General features: G+C 42.6%; 2 protein-coding genes across 18 annotated transcripts in view; one reads left to right on the top strand and one right to left on the bottom strand.

Moving 5' to 3' along the window:
* Positions 1 to 15,104, top strand: part of afdna (afadin, adherens junction formation factor a) — a 137,594-nt gene extending 122,490 nt beyond the window's left edge. For 4 of the 17 annotated variants that reach the window (XM_017721727.2, XM_017721723.2, XM_017721722.2 and 1 more), the window contains 8 exons: positions 121 to 209; positions 815 to 1,006; positions 2,177 to 3,340; positions 5,463 to 5,498; positions 7,976 to 8,110; positions 10,183 to 10,501; positions 14,520 to 14,607; positions 14,801 to 15,104. In XM_017721727.2, coding sequence (XP_017577216.1) covers positions 121 to 209; positions 815 to 1,006; positions 2,177 to 3,340; positions 5,463 to 5,498; positions 7,976 to 8,110; positions 10,183 to 10,501; positions 14,520 to 14,607; positions 14,801 to 14,954 — 2,177 coding nt within the window. In that variant the 3' untranslated portion in view covers positions 14,955 to 15,104. Of the gene's footprint in view, positions 1 to 120; positions 210 to 814; positions 1,007 to 2,176; positions 3,341 to 5,462; positions 5,499 to 7,975; positions 8,111 to 10,182; positions 10,736 to 14,519; positions 14,608 to 14,800 lie in introns of all 17 variants that reach the window. The other 13 variants (XM_017721734.2, XM_017721733.2, XM_017721728.2 and 10 more) reach the window with 7 other exon arrangements.
* A 3,419-nt stretch (positions 15,105 to 18,523) lies between these two features.
* Positions 18,524 to 20,584, bottom strand: dusp23a (dual specificity phosphatase 23a). Its single transcript, XM_017692471.2, has 2 exons — positions 20,089 to 20,584; positions 18,524 to 19,688 (listed from the first exon to the last, which is right to left on the bottom strand). Exons 1-2 carry the CDS (start codon positions 20,437 to 20,439, stop codon positions 19,485 to 19,487), a joined length of 555 nt encoding a protein of 184 aa, XP_017547960.1. The 5' UTR covers positions 20,440 to 20,584; the 3' UTR covers positions 18,524 to 19,484.
* Between the last annotated feature and the right edge of the window lie 1,240 nt (positions 20,585 to 21,824).

The raw sequence follows: 21,824 nt of genomic DNA, 5'->3' as shown, positions 1-21,824 counted from the left end.
TTTTAAATAACATCAGTACTGAGATGTCCCCAAGTATCATGATTTGCATAAATTTGCCAGTGTTCTCACCCCTGGGGTAGAATTGTACTGATACAAATGTTTTGTGTTCTTTTCACAAAGATCAAGCCCAGAGTCCGGGAGGGAAGCCTGTGTATCCTGGAGCACCAGGCAAAATCACCTCTGTCTCCACCGGCAACCTGTGCCCTGATGTAAGTAAATTACTTAAACACCTTAGAGAGGACATCACACCAAACTATGTGAGCTCACCCTTTCCACACTTTTATTATACTGTGATTTGTGTACAGTATATAGGCACTTCTAGCAAAAGAAACAAATATCAGAACAGTGTTTTTACAGATGTTTTCAAATCTTGTTCTTGTATCATCTACTGTTTTTAATCAAGGCCTCAGAGGGTTGAAAATCCGTAACATTTATACATGTTTCTCTCTCTGAAGGCAGATTATTTTTGGTCGAAAGCAGAGTAATTGAAACCCATGTTATCTGCTTACTGTTTTAACTCTGCAATTCATTCTAATCATGTTGCTAACCACTGTCTCTGTTTAGCTAATCAGCTCCAGCTCTGTGTTCCTCCACATGCACACACCCTGTCAACTAAAACACTGTTTTCTGTGACTACAGAGGCAGCCTGACTGATGCAGCCATTAATAACTCATTATGGGAAGCCCATCGGAGCGTTTTGTTTTCATTTTATTAGGTTTTGTCAGTTGCTTGCAAATGGGAGTTCTTAAGTTTGGAAATGCATCATCAAAGCACAGCTTGTCATCAGCTGTTAATCTCCTGCTTTGCCTAACAGGAGGAGCCATCTCCACCCCGTCCAGAGGCATACCCAATCCCCACCCAGACATATCCTAGGGAATACTTCACCTTCCCTGCATCTAAATCTCAGGACAGAATGGGCCCTGGACCCGGCCAGCCTTGGCAGAGCAACGAGCCGGAGCCACTTACTCCTATGGATGACCATCAACACAACAGTATGACTATGCAGGTTAGTGTCTCTGCATATTCATACACTTGTATGACCTCTTGACCAGTAGGTATAGCAATCTAGATAAATAGTTGCCTAGTTTAGTGGACCTGTATTTTTATTCTGTTCCTCAGAGAGGAAGTCATAGGCTGTGTAATGCTGATTTCTTGACTCACTTGAGTTAGGAAATAGATTTGTTCGGAGTCATTTAGGGAGTGAGTGCATGAATCGGCATGCAGTCTAAACCGTTGATCCTTTGCAGGCAGTTGTTGCCTGTATTGCAAATGAGACCTTAAATGATGATTTTTCAATTAATTCAAATAATTAAATAATTGAGATGTAAATAAAGTCATAACTCATTTAAGTCAGAGTGATTTGATGTGAAATGGTTAATTGTAAAATAACGTACCAACCTGGATTTCTTTTTGGTTTTCCTAAGAGGAACCAGGGGTCACAAGAGGGCAAAAATAGCTGTTTTATTTGCTATGTAAAATGGCCAGTAAATCTTCATATGTATTCTGAGTTCCTATATATAATGTTGATAATGGTAAAATAGTGGCAAATCTGAGGGGGAAATTTACTAATTTCTAATTACTAATACTAATTTGCCTTACCACACTCTGCATAAGCCTTTTCGCTATTGTGTAAAAAAAGTTTTATATATATATATATATATATATATATATATATATATATATATATATATATATGTGTATGTGTGTGTGTGTGTGTGTGTGTGTGTGTGTGTGTGTGTGTGTTTATTTATTTAAAAAATATGTTATGCCAAAACATATTAAAACTACCATAAAATAAAGTCTATGGTATCAGGCACTGTATTGATAACCCTCTCATCTTATAGTGTAAACTGGCTTTTAGAGGCATTTAATGGACGCCTGGTTCCTATTCTGTTGTGAGCAACTCTCTCCTCTTTAAATTATTTAGTATCAGCTGGCTTGTATGTTTTTGTTCCTTTGTGGTAAACTTCCATTCTTCTCTATTTAGGGTTTCTTAGATTGCAGTATGCTTAGGATTTTACATGGGTGGTGATGTAAATGTTTATTTTTTATTTTTATTTTATTTTTTTTTAACTAGAATCATTTTTTCAGACATTTATCAAGATTTGTATTATTTTTCACAGATATTTATGATTGTATTTTAATGTGTGTGTAATGTCTGTGTATTTAATGCCAGCGCGGGACACGCTCTCAGGAGGAGTTGTGTGACACTCCAGTTGGTTACCCAGCTGACCGTCTTCCTGAACGTCTGCGGCAAGAAGACTTGCGGCTCCTACAGCAACAGCGTGAGGCTGAGTATCAGCGGGATCGGGTGGCTGGAGACCACTGGAATCACCAGGTGTCTTCTTCAGTGGAGTCCAGCACGTCCAGCCAGGAGCACCTCAACTTCTCCTCATCCTCCTCTGCTGCTAAGCTCCAGAGCAACCACAAGAGTGGTGCTGGCCGCTGGAAGACTCCCTTAGGGCCTCACTCCGGGCCTGTGGGGGTGTCTCAGCCATCCCGCACTGACCTGCCCCCTCCCCCTCCACCACCACCCCCAGCACACTACGACTACGAGCCTCAGGCTGACCTGCCCCTGCCACCCCCACCTTCCATGTCACAGCAGTCCATGGCTGACCGCAAGAAGCGTGAGGAGCAGCAGCGCTGGTATGAGAAGGAGAAGGCACGGCTGGACGAAGAGAGAGAAAGGAAGAGGAGGGAACAGGAGAGGAAGCTGGGACAAATCCGTAACCCCATGGTCCCGCCCCCTGCGCTCCATAACAACCAGCATGGCCCCACTCTACCTGCAGCACCCCAGCACCAGCAGATGCCCCCTCCTCAACCACCAGTGACCATGCAGCTCCCACAGCCCTACATGCCACAGCCCCAGCAGCCACCCCAAACCCAGCCGCCTAGGCCAGAGAAGCTGTCCACTCTGCCCCGTGCCCCTCCTCCCCCTCCACAGCCCCAGGATACAGTGATCCGGGACCTACAGCCCCAACAACAGCCACGTACCATTGAGCGGCGCGACCTGCAGTACATTACCATCAGCAAGGAGGAGCTGTCGGCTAGCGATAGCCTCTCACCTGACCCCTGGAAGAGGGATGCCCGTGAGAAGTTGGAGAAACAACAACAGATGCACATCGTGGACCTGTTGGACAAGGAGATCCAGGAGCTGCAGGCCAAGACGGAGCGCACAGCTGAGGAGAGTGACCGCCTGCGCAAGCTCATGCTGGAATGGCAGTTCCAGAAGAGGCTGCAGGAGTCTAAGCAGAGCGAGGAAGACGAGGAGGAGGAAGATGACGAGGATGTGGACACCATGCTGATAATGCAGAGGCTGGAGGCAGAGAAGAGAGCACGGGTGAGCAACAGTAAAGTAGACATGCATCAGTTAGAGACAAACCTAGAATTCGTTTAGACACAACTCTGAAGTTTGCCTTTTTTTTTTCATTTTGCATTAGAGCTGTAATGTAACTAACAAGTAGTGGAAGCTTTTACCCACGACTAGCACTGTACAAATGTCATATCTAAATCCTAAATCTCAAAACAATGTACAGTTGTTAAATAATCTCACATAGCCTTGCAAAAAAATAACTGACTGATTTTGTCCATTATCCCTTTTTATAGAGCAGTATGTTGAGTTTGCAGGTTTTTCTCCTTACATGAATTTCTCCTTTTATGTCTGTGTAACATAGCACCTAATTCAGTCCAGGCGAGTGAAAGCCAGGTCACCACCATCTCAGCTAGGAAACGGGCCCCAGAATTCTTTTAGTGGAGCTTTGCATTCAACTGATGGAATGAATGTTTTGCAATGTGCACCTGCAACATGCTTATGTCATTGCTTTGCCATGCTGAGCTGCTGATACCTGCTGCACTAGTTATGGGGGAGGGGCAGGGTTTCAGGATGCCAAGCACCGACCACAACGCCAGTGCTTGATCCATCTCAGCCCAACAAGTCTGCACATTTCATGACATTTTGGGTCTGATGTTATCATTGACTCCTCTGGGATCATTTAGACCTAAAGCACAAATGTCCAATTACTGGAACCATACACAATCTAACCTGTTGTAGGTTGTTCCCTACAACTTAAATTGTTTTGTCAGTGCACTATGACTCATGGCTACTAACCAAGCATATAATTTACCCTTAATCTGTCGAATCATTTTTTAGGCTTGACCAATGAGGAAAAAATGTCACCAGTGCTTATTTTAAAGAGAAGTTCAATATTTTGAAATATTGGTTGATACAATTGGTCAAAAAATGTACACACACAGCACTTCAGTTAAGCAGTACTTTACTGATATGATTCAGTTGTCAGCTGTGGACTGTCAAATATCAGCATTTTGTAGCCAAATGTCTTCATTTAAAATAGTGTTTTTTTTTTTTATAAATAGTGTAAAAAGTAGTTAATGTAGAATCAACATTGGAAAACTAGGAATACTATTGATTGTTATTAAATTTTGCTTAATTAAATGTTTAAAATGTTTGATGTGAAATGCTCTGTTGTAGAGAAACTTAATGAGTCAGAGTTATTCACAGTGGTGGTGATGGGAAGCTCCCTCACAGAAAATTAGTAAATGAAATGTCTGAATATGGTGCCTGAGACATTGTTTTACAGTAATTTGAGAAAGGTTTCTGGCCTAAAATGTTATACAAAATATATACAGACACCAAAGATGCATGTAAGTAATTTTGAGTAGTAAATAAAATGACTATTTGTGTTGTAAATGCCACAACCCCTGGTTCCAGTCACCACCACTATAAATAATTCAGAGTTGTGCCCTACTTATCGTACTAATTAGCAAAATTAGTGTGAAAAATAAATTTAGTGTTCTACTCTTTCAGACAGATAAACACTCTCAGGGTTCCTGATTTCTTGAAAGCTGGTTTACATGTCTTCTGGAATGCTTTCCAGTGAGCCTACAGAGTTTACTGACTGCATAAATTAGTTCAGTGCAGTTATCAAAACACTCTCTCAACCCTCTATAGCATACCCTTAGTGTAGCTGCCGACATGCAAGAAAGCACTCTGCAGAGTAGCAGCATGTCTCCTACCGACAGGCTACTGTAGCCAACAGCAGGAACTTACCTTTTACCTTTTATAGTGTTTAAAAGCTGGCAGGCCACTCGCTGGGAGTGGAGGGTCAGCTCCCATGCTTGTTTAAAGGGAAAATATTGCCTGAGCTGAGCGGGGGGTGGTGGAATTATGGGGAAATTCCTCGCCGGCTCTCCTGTGAGCCAGCCTTTCTCCAGTTCCATGCATGTGTTTGCGGAGGGGAAGTGGGCCGCTGGTGCTAATGAGTCCCATACTGCCCAGGAATGCTGCTGGCAGCACAACGCTGTGTCCCAGCCCACTGCGCCAGTGTTTTCACTTTTATCTTCTCTTCCCCAACTCTTTTCTGTTAATTTCTTATTTCTCTCTCTCTCCTCCCTCTACTTCTCTTCCTCCGCTGTTCTTGATGGTTTCTTTTTTCCCCTTGCAGCAGACTGCTGTCCCAGCAATCTCTGTTCTAGACTTGGTACGTTCTTAATGCTGTTTATGCTCTCTTCCTGTTTTTTCAATTCCACCTGTGTCTACTCTTGCTCATTCTTTCCCCCCATCTGGTCGTGGGGAATCCATCCTGGGATGTTCACTGTTGTCGTTCCCTTCTTCACTCGAAAAGTGCTGCTTTGGAACAATGGCTAAGAATAAACTGATGATGCAGTTAACAGGGGCCAAGACGTGGTCCAAAATGTAAGGGGCGTATATTTAACTTAACCCTACAGACATGAATATGCCTGTTTATACCAACATTCGTTGGCCATTTTGCCAGAAACACCTACCATATAGGTGCACTTTGTCGGTTTACAGTTACAGAGTGTAGCCCATTTATTGCTGCATTTATCTCTAGCCCATTAATGGAAAGACACTACCATAGGACCACTGCTGACTAAATATTGCTTAGATGGTTGCCCATCCTCAGCAAAGACATGACACTAGCCTGAAGTGCTGGATTGAGAATAGTTTGAAAAACTAAAAATATCCAGCCACCAGTGGTCTTGTGGTCAGAAGCTGACCACTGATGGAAGGCTGCATATAAAAAGATTAGCTATATTCTCTAACTGCACACTAGGTGAACTAATAAGGTAGGTATATCTCAAAGTGTGTAATCTTATTGTTAAAATGCTACATTAGTCATCGTCTTAAATCTGGACCTTAAATTTAGTTCCTGGTCCTTAGTATTCACTGGTACTTAACTGTGGATGTAACTGGCCACCTAGTGTCATATCTGTCAGAAACTAGATTCAGTGTCTGGATTTGAAGACCTGTGCCTTAAATTAAGGGCTAGGAACAAAATTGGAGATAGGCTCCTGGACCTGCAGAAAGCTCTGTCAATTTCTGAAGCTGTCGTTTCATTGTGGGGAAAGTGAGAAGGGACGGCTGGTTTTGTGCATGTTCTTCTGGCCTCCTCTCTCTTGCTGCAAGGCCCTGGCCGCATGCTCAGGCCACAGGGGTCAGCTGCTCTATCCCACACCGCTCATCATCATCAGACTGTGTCCATGCTGCTGTGCTCCATTGCCTTTCATCCTCTGTGCTGTGCTCTCTTCCCTTCAGTTTCCTTGATATTGGTATGCAGCTTTATTGCATTATGTCCATGTCTGTTATAACTATGGGAAAAAGTTGTGTGTGGTTTCTCTTTATTTTGTTGTTGTTTGGACGCAGTGTTATTTTTGGGTCATATGTTTGCACTGTTATGAAAATCTCATGGCTCATTTTTTTAGGTTTGGTCACATGCCAGTGTCCATCTGCATGAGTGGCTGTTGCCTGTGTGCCTGGATGCAATGGAGAATGCTGTGCCACAGGGTCCTAGTAGTGGCTAAGACCACCCTAAAATGCTCAAGAATCCTTTTTCACAATACAGATGGTGTATAGAGTCATCATATCATATTAAGCTAGTCAGTTGAAGCCAAGCATTGTGTAGACAGGGGGTTTGGCATGGGTCTCAGACTGCAGTGGGCTTTTCCCATCCACACCAAACAGTGTGCATATGCATGCCAATCAGGTTTTTCATCTTGTAGACAGGAACATAGGCATGTAGTTAATTCTTAACTAAGGCAAAAAAACAACAGTTTCAGACCAAGGGGATGGCGATATGGCAAAAATGTGAAATCATAATATTTGAAGCTATTTTCACAATACACAATACGCATTACACTACTTAGTCTAAGGTAATAACTTTGAACAGACATAATGAACCACCAAAATAAAATTAGGGATTGTTTACAAACTTTCAGTAAGTGGTCTAAATCAGTGATGCTAGCGGTTCAGTGTTATAGATGTACAGATACCCTATTGTTGCAATGTGTCAAAGTTGTGATATGCAAAGTGTATTGTCAAAATGTCTGTCGTGATATTTTTGCCATATCTATAGTCAGAAAAAAACATTGTCATACAGTGTATCACAGTTGCATTAGCCCTATTCAGATTGGTTTATCTGGGAGGTGTCTGCAAAACCCAGGTGGTCATATCCACTAGTAGTCGAAAACTACTAAACCCCCCCCCCAATGCAAGACGACCTCTGCCTGGACAGTTACAGAAATTAATATCCAGTCAGGACTAAAATTATTCAATCGTGAAGAAGGAGAAAAACACAGACGTTGCTGATCCGGACAAAAATAAAATCAGAGCAGCACCTCTTTAAAAAGAAAGAAGATATAACCTCAGGAACCTGTGTAAATCCAATTCCATCTAAATAGGGCTATTGTCATATTACCCACCCCAATTCAGATCCTCAAATTTTCCCTCTGTTGCTAGAAATAACAATCACCCTATTAATATCATCTATGCTGCCTCTGATGGGGTAATCTTAATTTCTTGATTCAATAAAAGTACCAGACAGCAGGTTTAAGAGTGTCGAATCTAGCCCTGCTACCAACATATAGCTGGAGGCTGAGGCCGCAGCACTTGACTTCTTACTGTGTTTCTCATGCTTCTGTTGTATGTACACCACCTCAGCTGCAGGATGAGGAGCGGCGGCGGAAACAGCAGCTAGAGGAGATCCGTAAGCGTGAGGCAGAGGAACGGGCCAAGCAGGAGGAGGAGAGACGCTGGAGAGAAGAGGAGCGGGCCAGGCGAGAGGCCGAGGAGAAGGTACACCAGACTGACCGGCACAGGAGCGGTCAGCACTGGCTGGCTACAACCTATATCTATGTCAAACACTTGCGCTCTTCAACATAATGCTAGATTATGTTGGTAATAAACAGTATATTTCACTTGGAGACATTTCAGAGTGAATGAAAGACATTTTTCATAATGACAAAGTTACAGAGGTACTAAGACAGCAGATCTTTTTGTAGTGGGAAGCTACATACTTTCACTGTAGGAATAGATGATAGCTATTGGACTTTAAAATATCACTTGGTTCTGCTCTGTATGGGAGAGAGACTTTTTCTTCCTTTTTAATTGTGCTACTTATATCCTGTGCAGACCATTGAAAGGGTAAACGTTCAAGTCATAATATTTGCACTTGTTAATATCTCTGGCCTGTAATTGATGTTGATCTGCCAAACTAATTGCAGTTTGCACAAGGGACCCCTACGCACTAGTGACTTTTATGTGGACAGACCCTCAGATAATTCCAGCCCCAGAGGGATCCGTTACATTTCATATTTTCCTCAGACCAGAAGTGGTCGACTGTGCTTGTATTAACATTGACCTCTTTCAAGGATTCAGCCAAGTTCCATATGGATGATTCTGTCAGAAGCTGTAAGTGGTTGTGACAGGAAACTCCTACAAATACACATTACCCTGGGCTGTGGAAAGCTGACCATGTGCTGTTTGAGTAGAAATAGGTTTTCTTTAGTGAGCCAATTAAAGCAGGCTTTGGTAGTTCAGCCAGGATACAGAATCCTGCTCTTAATGTTGCTAGTTCCGTCAGAGGTTAATTTTAATCTGTGTAGCACCTGCGTGTTACATGTCCACAGTCTCAGTCTCAGCTTTATGAAATGTTTCACCTGGCCATTGAATTACCAGTGGTCTGACTTTACATCATTCATCTTAAGTGCTCAGTCAGAACATTGTCCTAGTGTGTGGCCATTTGGTTGTGTTTATTTTGTCTGTGCATCATCTTCAGACCACTGGAAATTCAGAGCCTAGTTATGAAGTGCAATTGCATGTCTTCACAGTGCTCCCTCTCCTGTGTTTGTGATGTATTCCCACACCCCCAAAAAGCATGTGAATCACTTGTCAGGTTTTATACAGAGCCCAACATTTTATGAGAAGCCATTGTCATTCCACCCAACATTTTGCTTGGGACCGCAGTTGGAAATGTCCAACCAATGGTTTGTGGAGGCCATCCCAGCCCCCTCCCCTCCTCATTCTTTCATCAGTGACATCCCCACCACTCACTAACCCAGGGGATCCATGTACAGAGACCAGAGCAGCCTTTCCACTGCAAAACCACCAAATGCCAGCCAAACCCAGATGACTGACTTAAACGTCATTACTCAAGTCCTCCCACACCACTTAGAACCAGCCTTATTTGTTTGTGCTCTTAGCAGTCTTTCCCACCTCTCTTGCGACTCCTAGTGGACCCAAAAGGAAATGGAGACTGGAGTCCTGAAGACAATCCAGTATTTACGTAGTGTACTTAAATCACCTTTAGAAGTAGTGATAAATTCCCTCTGTAAATCTAAATAATCAAGTAAAATTTGTTAAATGTTGTCTGGTAGATCTGCTTTGTAGTAAATGATAAAACTAATAATATCTAGGTGGTTAGCTGTTAGTATAAGACTACAGTGTCACTATATTGGTACATCAAGGTCGAGGTAGCTTTAACATTGACATTTTCCAATAAAAGAAGTAAGTTCTACAGTAAGCAATGTTTAACAATCTCGAAAGAGTTTCAACACTACTTTATATCTGTACATTTTAAGTCAATCACAGTAACAGCTGTAACGATTCAGGTGTTAGAACCTCAATAACATTCAGTAGGAAGACAGAGCTGTAACTGTTTAAGTAAGTACAAATCAAGGATGTTTTCCCAGTAAGAGCTCAGTCTATAAACTGCTGACTAGAGTATCACTGTACCGTCCCAGAAATAGCAGCTCTAGGACTTCAGCAGGTATTAGGACCTCACCAGCAACATGGTGGGAAGGTAGCGGACCACACAAAAGCTTGTCTAAAGCAGCTCTAACTGGCTCTCCCTCTATTCCCCCCCTTAGAGGAGACAGGAAGAGGAATACTACACCCGCCTGGAGGCGGAGCGGCGTCGGCAGCACGAGGAGGCAGAGCGTAAGCTGCTGACGCCCGACGAGCCTGGTCTGTACAGACCTCCTCTGCCTCGGGACTACCAACCCCCCCCTCCCGCACCCACCCCTGCCACTAACAACAACAGCAGCAGCAGCAGCAACAACCCTCCTCCGACCCCGCCTCAGAGAAACACCTCCTACCTCAAAACCCAGGTCGTCTCCCCCGACACCTTGTACACTGCCAAGTTTGTCTCATACAATGACGAGGAGGAGGAGGACGCAGGCTTAGCAGGTCAGGTTAAGCTCTCGGCCACCCGGAAGTCATATGGCGACCTCCTGGCCGCCCCAAAGCCCCAGCCGCCTCCTCCAACCGCGCGCAAGCCCCGCCCGCTCTCAGACGGCATCTTTCTGTCCGGCTCATTCCAGCTGCCCCCGGCGGCCAATGCCAACAGTACCGCACCTAAGGCAGGGCAAGCCCCTCCCCCTCCCGCCAAACCCAGCTTCATTCCATCAGCCACCCCGAAAGGTAGAGATGCCGAGGAGAGAGAGGAGGCCCCACATCCGCCCCACTCCTCCTCCGATTTTATTGGTTCATTTCCCGTTTGTTTTGGGTTTTTTTTTTTTTTTGTTGTTGTTGTTCTTTTTTAGTGTTTTTTTTTTGTCCGTTTTCCTGTTTCCATTTTCCAGCAATGGAGACTATTCTCTCCATTTTTTTCCTCCTCTCTCTGTATAAATTCCATAGAGCTTTTAGCTAAGTCACCTGCGTGATTCGTCCTTTCTAGTTTCCCATCACTTTGTCGTCTTCCCTCCTTTTTTCAGTAGTTAATCAGATTTGTTTTGTTTTTTCGATCACCTGTCCAAATTTCTTGTCTTCCCTGTTCCACTCCCACAATTCCTCTTCCACCAATCATCCTGACGGTGTTAAAGCAATCAATTAGAGCCCGTGATTCGCTGTGCGCTCTAAATTCAGCCCGAGTACTGTTGGTTTCGCCAGCCGTTCCATGTGTGTGTGGTTTGCTTTGGGGTAGGCTCAGGCCTCCGCAGACGCTCGCTCGTCCAGTATCAGCTCAGGGAACGAGACACTGGCTTCTTGTCACTGGCAAAGGGGAAAAGATCTGTCACATGAGGCATGCACTTTTTATGCATGGCTGTTTAAAGTCGCAGTAGTTTACTTTAACTCTCATTTGGTTGTGACCCCAGTGCAGAGCTGTCATGTTTTTCTTGGGCCTCTGGCGCCTCTTAGTGGAATGTTTATGTCAGTAGTAAAAAGTCATAAATATTCATAAAATTGATTTTTAATTATCTTGAGCATATTAAATAATATGATAATTTGTCTTAGCTTAATTTCTCAATAAACTTGAATTAATCTGATTTTTGCATACATGTTTTCCTAGTCCATTATGCGTAAATAGATGTTTTAAACTAGGCCAGATATTTTAAATGCCATGCACAAAAAAAGCCTGTAATGCAACCTGATCTAACAGAAGTTGCCCAGTGTATCTGACCTTGCATGTAACCACACAGCTAATCTAATCTTCAGTGGGGCCTGCTATGATCTGAGCTGCATTTGTTCTAATTGAGGGACAAATCACTAACCTTGCTTTCCCACCTCAGTAAATGAAACAAATCCTGCTGGCAGCATCCCTCCCTGCTCAGACCTTTCTTGAGTTTAATCTGGCTGTGTATCCATTGCTGTTTTATTGGCTGTGCTTTGCTTTCCATCTCCCAAAACAGTCTATCCATTCTTCTTTGTCTGCAACACTGCTGAAGCCTGATATGAACAAACAGAAAAAATTATTAAGTGTTAAAAGAATACTCCAGTGTTTTTAAATATCTGTAGCATAGAATCATTACCATAGACAGTAATTTCAGTGCAATATTTACTGAAATGACTCTTGACACATTTGATAAAAGACAGTGGGCAGAACTTAAATGACCTGTCATTTGACTTACACTATGATATTTTAAGTATGTTTTCTGTCATTAAGTACAAGGAAATTTCTGAATGTGGTTATCATTGCTACGGATACAGGAGCTATATTAGGAAAAGGAAAATTCTGGAGTATACCTTTTTAATATCAAGGGTTACAAAAAAAATCGCTAGTGTTTAAATATTAAAATATAAACTCTCATGATATACACTGATTATACATTGTTACATTTCACATAGCTGCAGATGTGCTGCAGTACTCACTGGCCTGCTGTCCCTGCTCTTTTCTGAACTGTCTGGCTGTCCTGTTTTGTGTTTGTGTATATATCGCATCATCATTGGCTTCTGCACTCCCCTCCCTCCTTCATAGACCCCACCCACCCAGCCTCCAAACCTTCAGGTGACTTCTAGCACTTGAGGCTTCTCATCACCTCCACTGCATGGAGGTCCATCTCTCTCTGCTGGTTGATCAAAGACCACTGAGCTAAATGGCTTTTTGGGCTAGAGAAAGCTTTCATATGATTTTGATGGTAAATCACGAGGAAAACCATTATCCATAGGTTTCTCAATTTGTGCTTTTAACTTAAGCAAGGGCTTACTGAGAAGACCCAGCCCATTTGTAGCTGAGCTAGCAGATAGCCATTTTCGCTCTGGAGGACTTTGTCCTCTGCCAGCAGAGTGGCTTTTCGGTTCACACACGTCAATGTGTTTGTGTCTGCACTCCCCACCTCCCAGTTCATTTCATTATTCAAGAAATTCCAAAAAACATGCATTTGAATTGAGGTTGCCAAAACCACAACTGCAGAATGGGATAAGGTTGAGTTCACAGGTTCTATGAGGACCACACAGTTGCTTGCCCTGACAGACAGACACACGGACACGTGAGCCTGCTAGGCGATTCCTTCGGTAGGTCATAGGTGGAGGTCACTGCAAAGGCCAGCGGTGTTGAGTCTCATTTGGTGCTGCACTTCAGAGGCACTAGAGCAGCAGAATGGAGCTCAGAGAAGCACTAGCCATGCCTAAATAAAGCCTCAGTTTTACGCCTAATTTTAGGCCGAATAGCATGGTCAACTTAAACTTTTTAGTTAACTTTTAGATCAGTGTGTCCAGAAACCAACCCCATGCAATGAAAATGAGGATCACACTGGTTGCTTGACCTCCACCTTAGCCTGCTGATCCACAGACTCTGCTTCAGGTGTGCTTTGGAATGCTTCAGGACTAACCCAACAAGCTTTTTCTAACTGTTACGCTTTTGGTCTGTGGTAAATGCAGCTTATTGTTAAAATGTTACCAAAAGTTGCTGGGTTTAATGTTAATATTGTCTGGGAGGTTTTTATTGTAATCTTTACAATATTTTATGTGTATGTAATCATGTAATCATTTGTGTTTTGTTATTGAATTTTTATGGTGTCTACAGTAGGGATGTACATATATTTTAGCTGTGGTTTAAAAGTGCAGTACATAATATTTATTGGCACTTAGCAGTGAGGTTGCAAATTCTACAGTGGCAGTCAGGTTTTCTGCCATCACCTCTTCCAATTTTGCTTTTTCATATTTCTACTTTGATGATTTAGCCTCCTTTGCTCTTTCTTGAGTTAAACAATAAGTATAATCCTCCATTTGTCAAAATTTACATTCTCAAACTTCTCAACACACAAAATGTTTTAGCCAGCACCTGGCAGCTGCTTTACCATAATGTGAAAAGCACTCTCTAGAGCCAGTGTTTGGTTTGTGCACTCTGGGCTACTGTAGAAACTTGATGAGGCATCATATTGGAAGAGGACCCACTCCCAGTGTAGATATGAAGGGTTCATTTTAAGCTAATAAAAATACGGCGATTTATAGTTACAGGTTTTCTATACTATAGTCCATTTCTGCTAATGGATCTCCAAAAATCTTACACACTTTTCCGCATCTGCCGATGATGCCAATAAGTAAATATTTATATATGTATAAATTGGGACTACATTTACCTCAATTATCATTACAGAGAAGTGAAACTTGTATTTAAAAAAAAAAAGATATCTACAATGGTAGCCCAGTATCACTTAATGTTCTGCTGCACTCGACTAAAATAAATCAAATATCAGTTTGATATATTAGTCAAATCTAAACATCTGTCCATTGCTGATACTTTGTTGTTTTTTTTTTAATACTTATCTGCTGATACCGACATGATTTCAGTATAATTGTGCATTCCTACAGTAAGATACAGTAGCAGAAATGTCCTTTGCCCAGACAAACAACATACAAATTTGAACCCAGCAGCTTTGTAACGCCTTAAAGGGTTGGAATTGCCATTCGCTCGAAATAAGACATCAGATATTCGCTGTGAAATTCACTGTCTTCTATTTCTCACCATCTGCCAAAACCAAAACAGGATTTAATTCATACACTGGAAACACAACAGGAGGAGTTGTAGGATCAGGAGAAGTTTACAAGGACCCACGAGAGAAATGGACCAAAGGGTGAGTGGCTTTCACAATTTGATTGGCACCGCAGTGGTTTGGAATATTTTCAGCTGAAGCACCTCATATCTGGAGGGTAGCCTTAAACACAGTCCCTTAGCTTCATTATCAAGGATGTGCTAAAACGTCTGATTCTGGAAGCTTCTGAACCTTTAGATGTGTTAAATTGTTGAAAAGATTTGTCTTGTTTCAGTGGGCAAGAGCAGGAGAATTCCACTGGCGGAGCCCCTGAGAACCTCACATTCAAGGAGCGCCAGAGACTGTTCTCACAGGGAAAGGAAGTTTCAAACAAAGTGAAGGCCTCTCGGAAGCTGATGGAGCTGGAAAACGAACTGAATACAAAATAGTAGCCAGCAGCCTTAGCCGGACTGAACACCAATCCTTGACCCAGCACTGGAGATTTAAAACAAAAAAAAAAAAAAAGAAAAAGAAAAAAATGAAATCCAGCCGGAGCTTCCCACTGATTTCCAAAATTCCTTTTGATTTGTAATGAATAACTGGACCAGTAAGTATAATTTAGAAGCATCGTTGCAATAAGACCAACTCCCTCTAAAGTATCAAAGATATATTATAATAAAGCACTGTAAAATGTTTTAATTATATTAATGATAAATTTGAAGTGACATTTTTCGTTTTGAAACGTTGTTCAGACAAAATTTCATTCATTCTCTTCACATTTTATTATTTTTTTTAAATATCACTCAGCAACGTGGGACATTTTATGGTGGTGTTTTATGCTCTATCTGCATATTTCCACATTCATTTTCCTTCTGACTACAAGTGCTGATTTAGAACAGACCAATATTCTACGTCCACGTCTCCCAGTAGTCAAATCTATGGGATGAAGCTGGTTACAATAGACTTGATTTGTAGCTCTCAAGTAATGTGCATATCCACACTAATGGATTCCAAACATAGAGCTGCTGGTTCACTTATACGTTGACATACACTTTTGGACTTTGTCACCCCTGTTGTGTCTACGTGAACACAGTTGTATTCATTGGACAGAGTTCACGAAACCTTGTCAGCATGATTTGCAAATGTCAGTCTTCCTCTGGCTTCTGAATCTTTATTTTGACTGTTGGTGAACATGTCATTCCAGAGGGAGTTTGAGTTTTCTAAAATTCAGAGTTTTCTATTTTCCCACTTTTAAGTTTTGTACTATTACTGAATGGACTTGATTGAACTGAATGGACATTTGCATAGTTGAGTGACACTGACCAGCTGATGTAGTTATGACCAGTCTGATGGTAGCATACGTTAAAGATGTGATTTGAGAAAAAGAGTTAAAAAAGAAATGAGATACGGACGCCTTGCTTTTGCTTAGCAGGTATTTATTTGAACCTTTCAACACATTATTTTCTATTTATGAAAGTCTGGACCGTCTCTGTTGGAAATTGATCCGTGAAAAGCATTTACATCAGAGAATTATTTGTGTATCCCTTTTTTGTATTTTTGTTTTGACAGAACAGCCTTGATTGTTATAAAAATTCATTCTGAATTTAGTTAGATTTCCCTTCACTACAGTATTGGAGATTATATTTGCATTGAAGATGTGGTTGTATATCTCCATTGACAGTCTAGATTTGCTGGTGTATGTGTAAATAATTTTTCAGACTACACAACCTTTGTAAATTTAAAACGATGCATACGGCTATAGTGTCAATATCCTCTTTTTTCTGCTTCAAAAATGTAAACTGACATGTATACACAGTCATGTTTTCCATTTTAGGTTAAAGAAGAATTTATTTGATTCATTTTAATGGTTGTTACATGTTAGGCTTTTGTAAATCATAAATAAATGCAGATTTTACAAAAAAAAATTCTGCTTTGGTAAGGATGCATTTTTTCATATTGCATATTTTTCATATAGCACTTCATATAAGGTTGAGTTTACAGATACTGTCATTCATTTGACAATGCCTTTGTTTGAGCTTAAATATGGAAGTCTACAGAATTCAATTGTCAATTCAGGTTTTCTTTACAGTGATGCTGATAGAAACCAGAGGTCACAATGTCTACAATACAAATCACTACTGATGCGTAAAACCTCCAGCTACCCTTTGCATTGAAAGAAATGGTCTAAAATGACCTCTTGGTCCATTCACTTCCTTTACAAGTTAAGAATGTTTTTTCCTTCTCCTGTAATGTTACTTTTTGGAGTTTTTTTGTTTGTTTTTTTTTCTGACCCTGGCAAAATATTTAGTTTACCTTTCAGATTATCTGTGAACCTACATGTCCTTTCAGGTTTATATAAAGATTATGGGAAAGGATGTACAGCAGGTTAGGTTGATAAAGGATAGAGAGGGAAATGTACTAGTGAGTGAACAGAGAGTTGAGTAGATGGAAGGAGTACTTTGAAGAACTAATGAATGAGGAAAACAAGAGAGAGAGGAGGACACCGGGGGGAGAGATAGTGGATCAGGAAGTGCAGAGCATTATTAAAGTGGAAATGAGGGCATCTTTAAAAAGGATGAAGAATGCAAAGGCAGTTGGTCCAGATGACATACCTATGGAGGTATGGAGATGTTTAGGAGAGAAGGCAGTGGACTTTTTAACCAGGTTGTTTAACAAAATCCTGGAGAGTGAGAGGATGCCTGATGAGTGGAGAAGCAGTGTACTGGTCCCCATTTTTAAGAACAAGGGTGATGTGCAGAGCTGCAGTAACTACAGAGGTATAAAGTTGATGAGCCACACCATGAAGGTATGGGAAAGAGTTGTTGAAGCAAGGCTAAGGGGAGAGGTTCAGATCAGTGAGCAGCAGTTTGGTTTCATGCCCAGAAAGAGTACCACAGATGCAATTTGTGCGTTGAGAGTGTTGGTAGAGAAGTACAGAGAAGGTCAGAAGGAGCTACATTGTGTCTTTGTGGATCTAGAGAAGGCATATGATAGGGTGCCAAGAGAGGAACTGTGGTACTGTATGAGGAAGTCAGGTGTAGCTGAAAAGTATGTTAGGGTGGTGCAGGACATGTATGAGGATAGTGAGACAGTGGTGAGATGTGCAGTTGGAGTGACAAATGGTTTCAAGGTGAAGGTAGGGTTACATCAGGGATCAGCTTTGAGCCCCTTCTTGTTTGCAATGGTGATGGACAGGTTGACAGATGAGGTCAGGCAGGAGGCTCCATGAACCATGATGTTTGCAGATGACATTGTAATCTGTGGTGAGAGTAGAGAGCAGGTGGAAGAGAATCTGGAGAGGTGGAGGTTTGCACTGGAGAGGAGAGGAATGAAGGTCAGTAGAGACAAGACGGAATACATGTGTGTGAATGAGAGGGAGGCAGGTAGAAAGGTGAAGATGCAAGGAGTAGAGGTCGTAAAGGTGGATGACTTCAAATAACTTGGGTCAACCATCCAGAGCAATGGACATTGCAAAAAAGAGGAAGAGGGTGCAGGCAGGATGGAGTGGGTGGAGACGGGTGTCAGGGCTAATGTGTGACAGAAGGATAGCAGCAAGAGTGAAAGGGAAGGTTTACAAGACAGTAGTGCGTCCTGCTATGATGTATGGTTTGGAGACTGTGGCTCTGTCTAAAAGACAGGAGGCTGAGCTGGAGGTGGCGGAGATGAAGATGCTGAGACTTTCATTGGCAGTGACAAGGCTGGACAAGATTAGAAATGAGCAGATCAGAGGGACAGTGAAGGTGGAGCAGTTTGGAGATAAAGCCAGAGAGGCCAGGTTGAGATGGTTTGGACATGTGTTGAGGAGGAATAGTGGATATATTGGGCAAAGAATGTTGGAGATGGAGCTGCCGGGTAGAAGGAGAAGAGGTAGACCTCAGAGAAGGTTTATGGATGTAGTGAAGGTGGACATGGAGATGGTTGGTGTGAAAGTAGAGGAGGCAATGGATAGGGCAAGATGGAGGCAGATGATCTGCTGTGGTGACCCCTAAAGGGAGCAGCCGAAAGAAGAAGGTAAATCTGAAAGAAAAAGTTTATTTTGCAGACTATTTTGCTTTAGAACTCCTTGCATGTACCTCACTACCATGAATGGATTTTAGAAAGTACATTTTAGGCTAAAACCTTCTCAAAACTATGAAACAATGTCTCAGACATCATAACCATTTCCTGTAAAAACTTTGTGAGGGAGCTTTTAGGGGCATTAAATGATTCAGACGTCTGGTTCCTATCACCAACACTGAACAATTCTGGCTTAGGATTCTCCAGAACCATGTTCACATCGGACCACTTGTTGACATTTAATAATTTCCATTAATCAGAAATGTATTTAAATGCTGAAAATTACCCTTTAATCTGCAGCTGGAGAAAAGATTTTGTCAGATGTGGTGTCTGATGAAAGCTCAGCCTTAATACAGAATATTGCACCCAAATGAATTGCTAATCATGATATTTTCAGAGAAAAAACAGAAACAAGAAAACATTTCACTGATGTAAATGAAATAATGTATTAATGTATGTACCTACATAAAAGATGGCATGACCTGAATAGACGGAATGCAAAAACACACAGCACAAAGAGAAACCACACCTACATGGTGCTTCAAAGAAATATGTACATAAAGCTTGTAGTGACTTGTGTCCAGTGCCCGTTTGAACAGGAATAATAGGATGTTTGGACAGAGCCACAGCTTCCCTCGTTTACAGGTGTGGACCAAACATTACATGGGTGTGTGCCTCTGAAAACCTGTGTTGCAGAATTGTTTGTTTAGTATCAGCATGCATTAAAACAGTGTTTCCCAACTTCAGCTCTGCACAGTTTTCAGGTCTTCCTGTAACACACCCATGATGGCCTTACGCCCAGGACAGAGGGGCCATCAGTACTGGGGTTAGAAAATACTATTCTAGCTAAATATGATGGCTTTGTTACTGCATTACACTGTAAATCTTACCAAAGAAATTGTCTACAGCTTGTCACTTGTATCCTAACCTTTAGTGACCTTATCACAGAGGTAGTGTTGGAATTTTATCACTGCTTGCTCTTGGTCCTTTGTCTCTATGGACCCTGGGCGAATTTTCCGGATCTCTTTTATTGCCTCCACTCCTGAGATGTTCTTCACCTTGACCAGGTAACAGGCCAGCATGGTCCCTGTCCTACCATGTCCATGCATACAGTGCACTGCGACACCCTAAAAGGTTAAAAAAAAAAAAACCTGTGATGTCAATCACTTCAGAATGGTAAGATTGCTGTAGAATTAGCACCCTTACAATTACTGAATTACACAAAATAAAATCATCATGATAAGTTGTCAATATACATGAAAAGTCATATTTTAAATTCTTTTTACTGACCTCTTGTTGGACGAAACCCTGAGGGGAAAAACTATTTGCATGGCTTTTGTTTTGTTTTGATATTTATATTGTTCATACTTTGTCTGGGCTTTCAAAAGAATTTTTATCTTCTTGTGTGAAGCATTTTGAGATTTCGTAATTAAAATTTAGTGTTGTATCATCTTTAAAATGAATAATCGGTTAAATCGATCGATAGATTACTCGATTATGTTGCTGTACGTATCTGCTTATTCTTACCTCTCCTTTGGAATTGGCGTTTTCAACGATGGACAGAAATAACTGGATCTGTGCCAAACTAGGAGGCGTGAAGTCCACTACGGCGATGTGATGCAGGGTCAGTCCTGGACAGGAGTCGTAATGCGGGGGTTTAGACTCGCACAAACACACTAGATGCTGGACGCCGTGACGCAGCAGAGACCGGTAGTGCTCCGGACTCGAGGGTAAAGCCAGTCCAGCTACTTTCTGAGGGTCTACCCAGGAGAAGTTCGGCGGAGGCGCAGGGCTGAGAGCCATGTTTCCTTTGGAGCTGATAAGTTCTTTTGAGTCTCGCCAACAGAAAGGCTGACATGGCAGACTCCGGTGCACCATTTCCGGGACTGAAGGTGCGCCGAAGTGCGCAAGTGTGAGTTTTAGAGCCGCAGGCGGCGTCCCAGCTCTCCCCCTGCTCACTGTGTTGATTTTGAGGGTTTTAGAGCCGCAGCCTGCGTCCCAGCTCTCCCCCAGTTCACTGTGTTGTGAGTTTGAGGGTTTTAGAGCCACAGGCTGCGTCCCAGCTCTCCCCCTGTTCACTGTGTTGAGTTTGAGGGTTTTAGAGCCACAGGCGGCGTCCCAGCTCTCCCCCTGCTCACTGTGTTGAGTTTGAGGGTTTTAGAGCCACAGGCGGCGTCCCAGCTCTCCCCCTGCTCACTGTGTTGAGTTTGAGGGTTTTAGAGCCACAGGCTGCGTCCCAGCTCTCCCCCTGTTCACTGTGCTGTGAGTTTGAGGGTTTTAGAGCCACAGGCTGCGTCCCAGCTCTCCCCCTGTTCACTGTGTTGAGTTTGAGGGTTTTAGAGCCGCAGGCGGCGTCCCAGCTCTCCCCCTGCTCACTGTGTTGAGTTTGAGGGTTTTAGAGCCACAGGCGGCGTCCCAGCTCTCCCCCTGCTCACTGTGTTGAGTTTGAGGGTTTTAGAGCCACAGGCTGCGTCCCAGCTCTCCCCCTGTTCACTGTGCTGTGAGTTTGAGGGTTTTAGAGCCGCAGGCTGCGTCCCAGCTCTCCCCCTGTTCACTGTGTTGAGTTTGAGGGTTTTAGAGCCACAGGCTGCGTCCCAGCTCTCCCCCTGTTCACTGTGCTGTGAGTTTGAGGGTTTTAGAGCCGCAGGCGGCGTCCCAGCTCTCCCCCTGTTCACTGTGTTGAGTTTGAGGGTTTTAGAGCCACAGGCTGCGTCCCAGCTCTCCCCCTGTTCACTGTGCTGTGAGTTTGAGGGTTTTAGAGCCGCAGGCTGCGTCCCAGCTCTCCCCCTGTTCACTGTGCTGTGAGTTTGAGGGTTTTAGAGCCACAGGCTGCGTCCCAGCTCTCCCCCTGTTCACTGTGCTGTGAGTTTGAGGGTTTTAGAGCCGCAGGCTGCGTCCCAGCTCTCCCCCTATTCACTGTGTTGCGGATCGATTTAGGCCACTAAAATTGAACTCTCTAGTGTATTTACAGCTTAGAGCCCCAATAAAGCTTGAATCATTTTTTTCTCATTTTAAATTCTGTTGATCAACCCTGAGGGGCTTATATGCAAGAGTGTCAGCTTGTCTGAGACCCAACAATATGGAGAATTAGATGCTTTTATTTTTATTTATTTATGGGGTCCATAAGATCCTCGTTATGCTACTGCTTCTTTCTTTCTTTTTCTTTCTCTCGAGAACACCAAACGTTGCAGTGTTTGCCTTTGTTGATAGCTTACATTTAGCCAAAAATATTCAAATCCAAATAAACAGCTCCGGTCCGTCCT

This window comes from Pygocentrus nattereri, chromosome 4 (assembly GCF_015220715.1).
Source record: "Pygocentrus nattereri isolate fPygNat1 chromosome 4, fPygNat1.pri, whole genome shotgun sequence".
Lineage (NCBI taxonomy): Eukaryota > Metazoa > Chordata > Actinopteri > Characiformes > Serrasalmidae > Pygocentrus > Pygocentrus nattereri.
The sequence above is the reverse complement of the archived record's forward strand: the minus strand, read 5'-3'. Positions and strand labels throughout refer to the sequence as shown.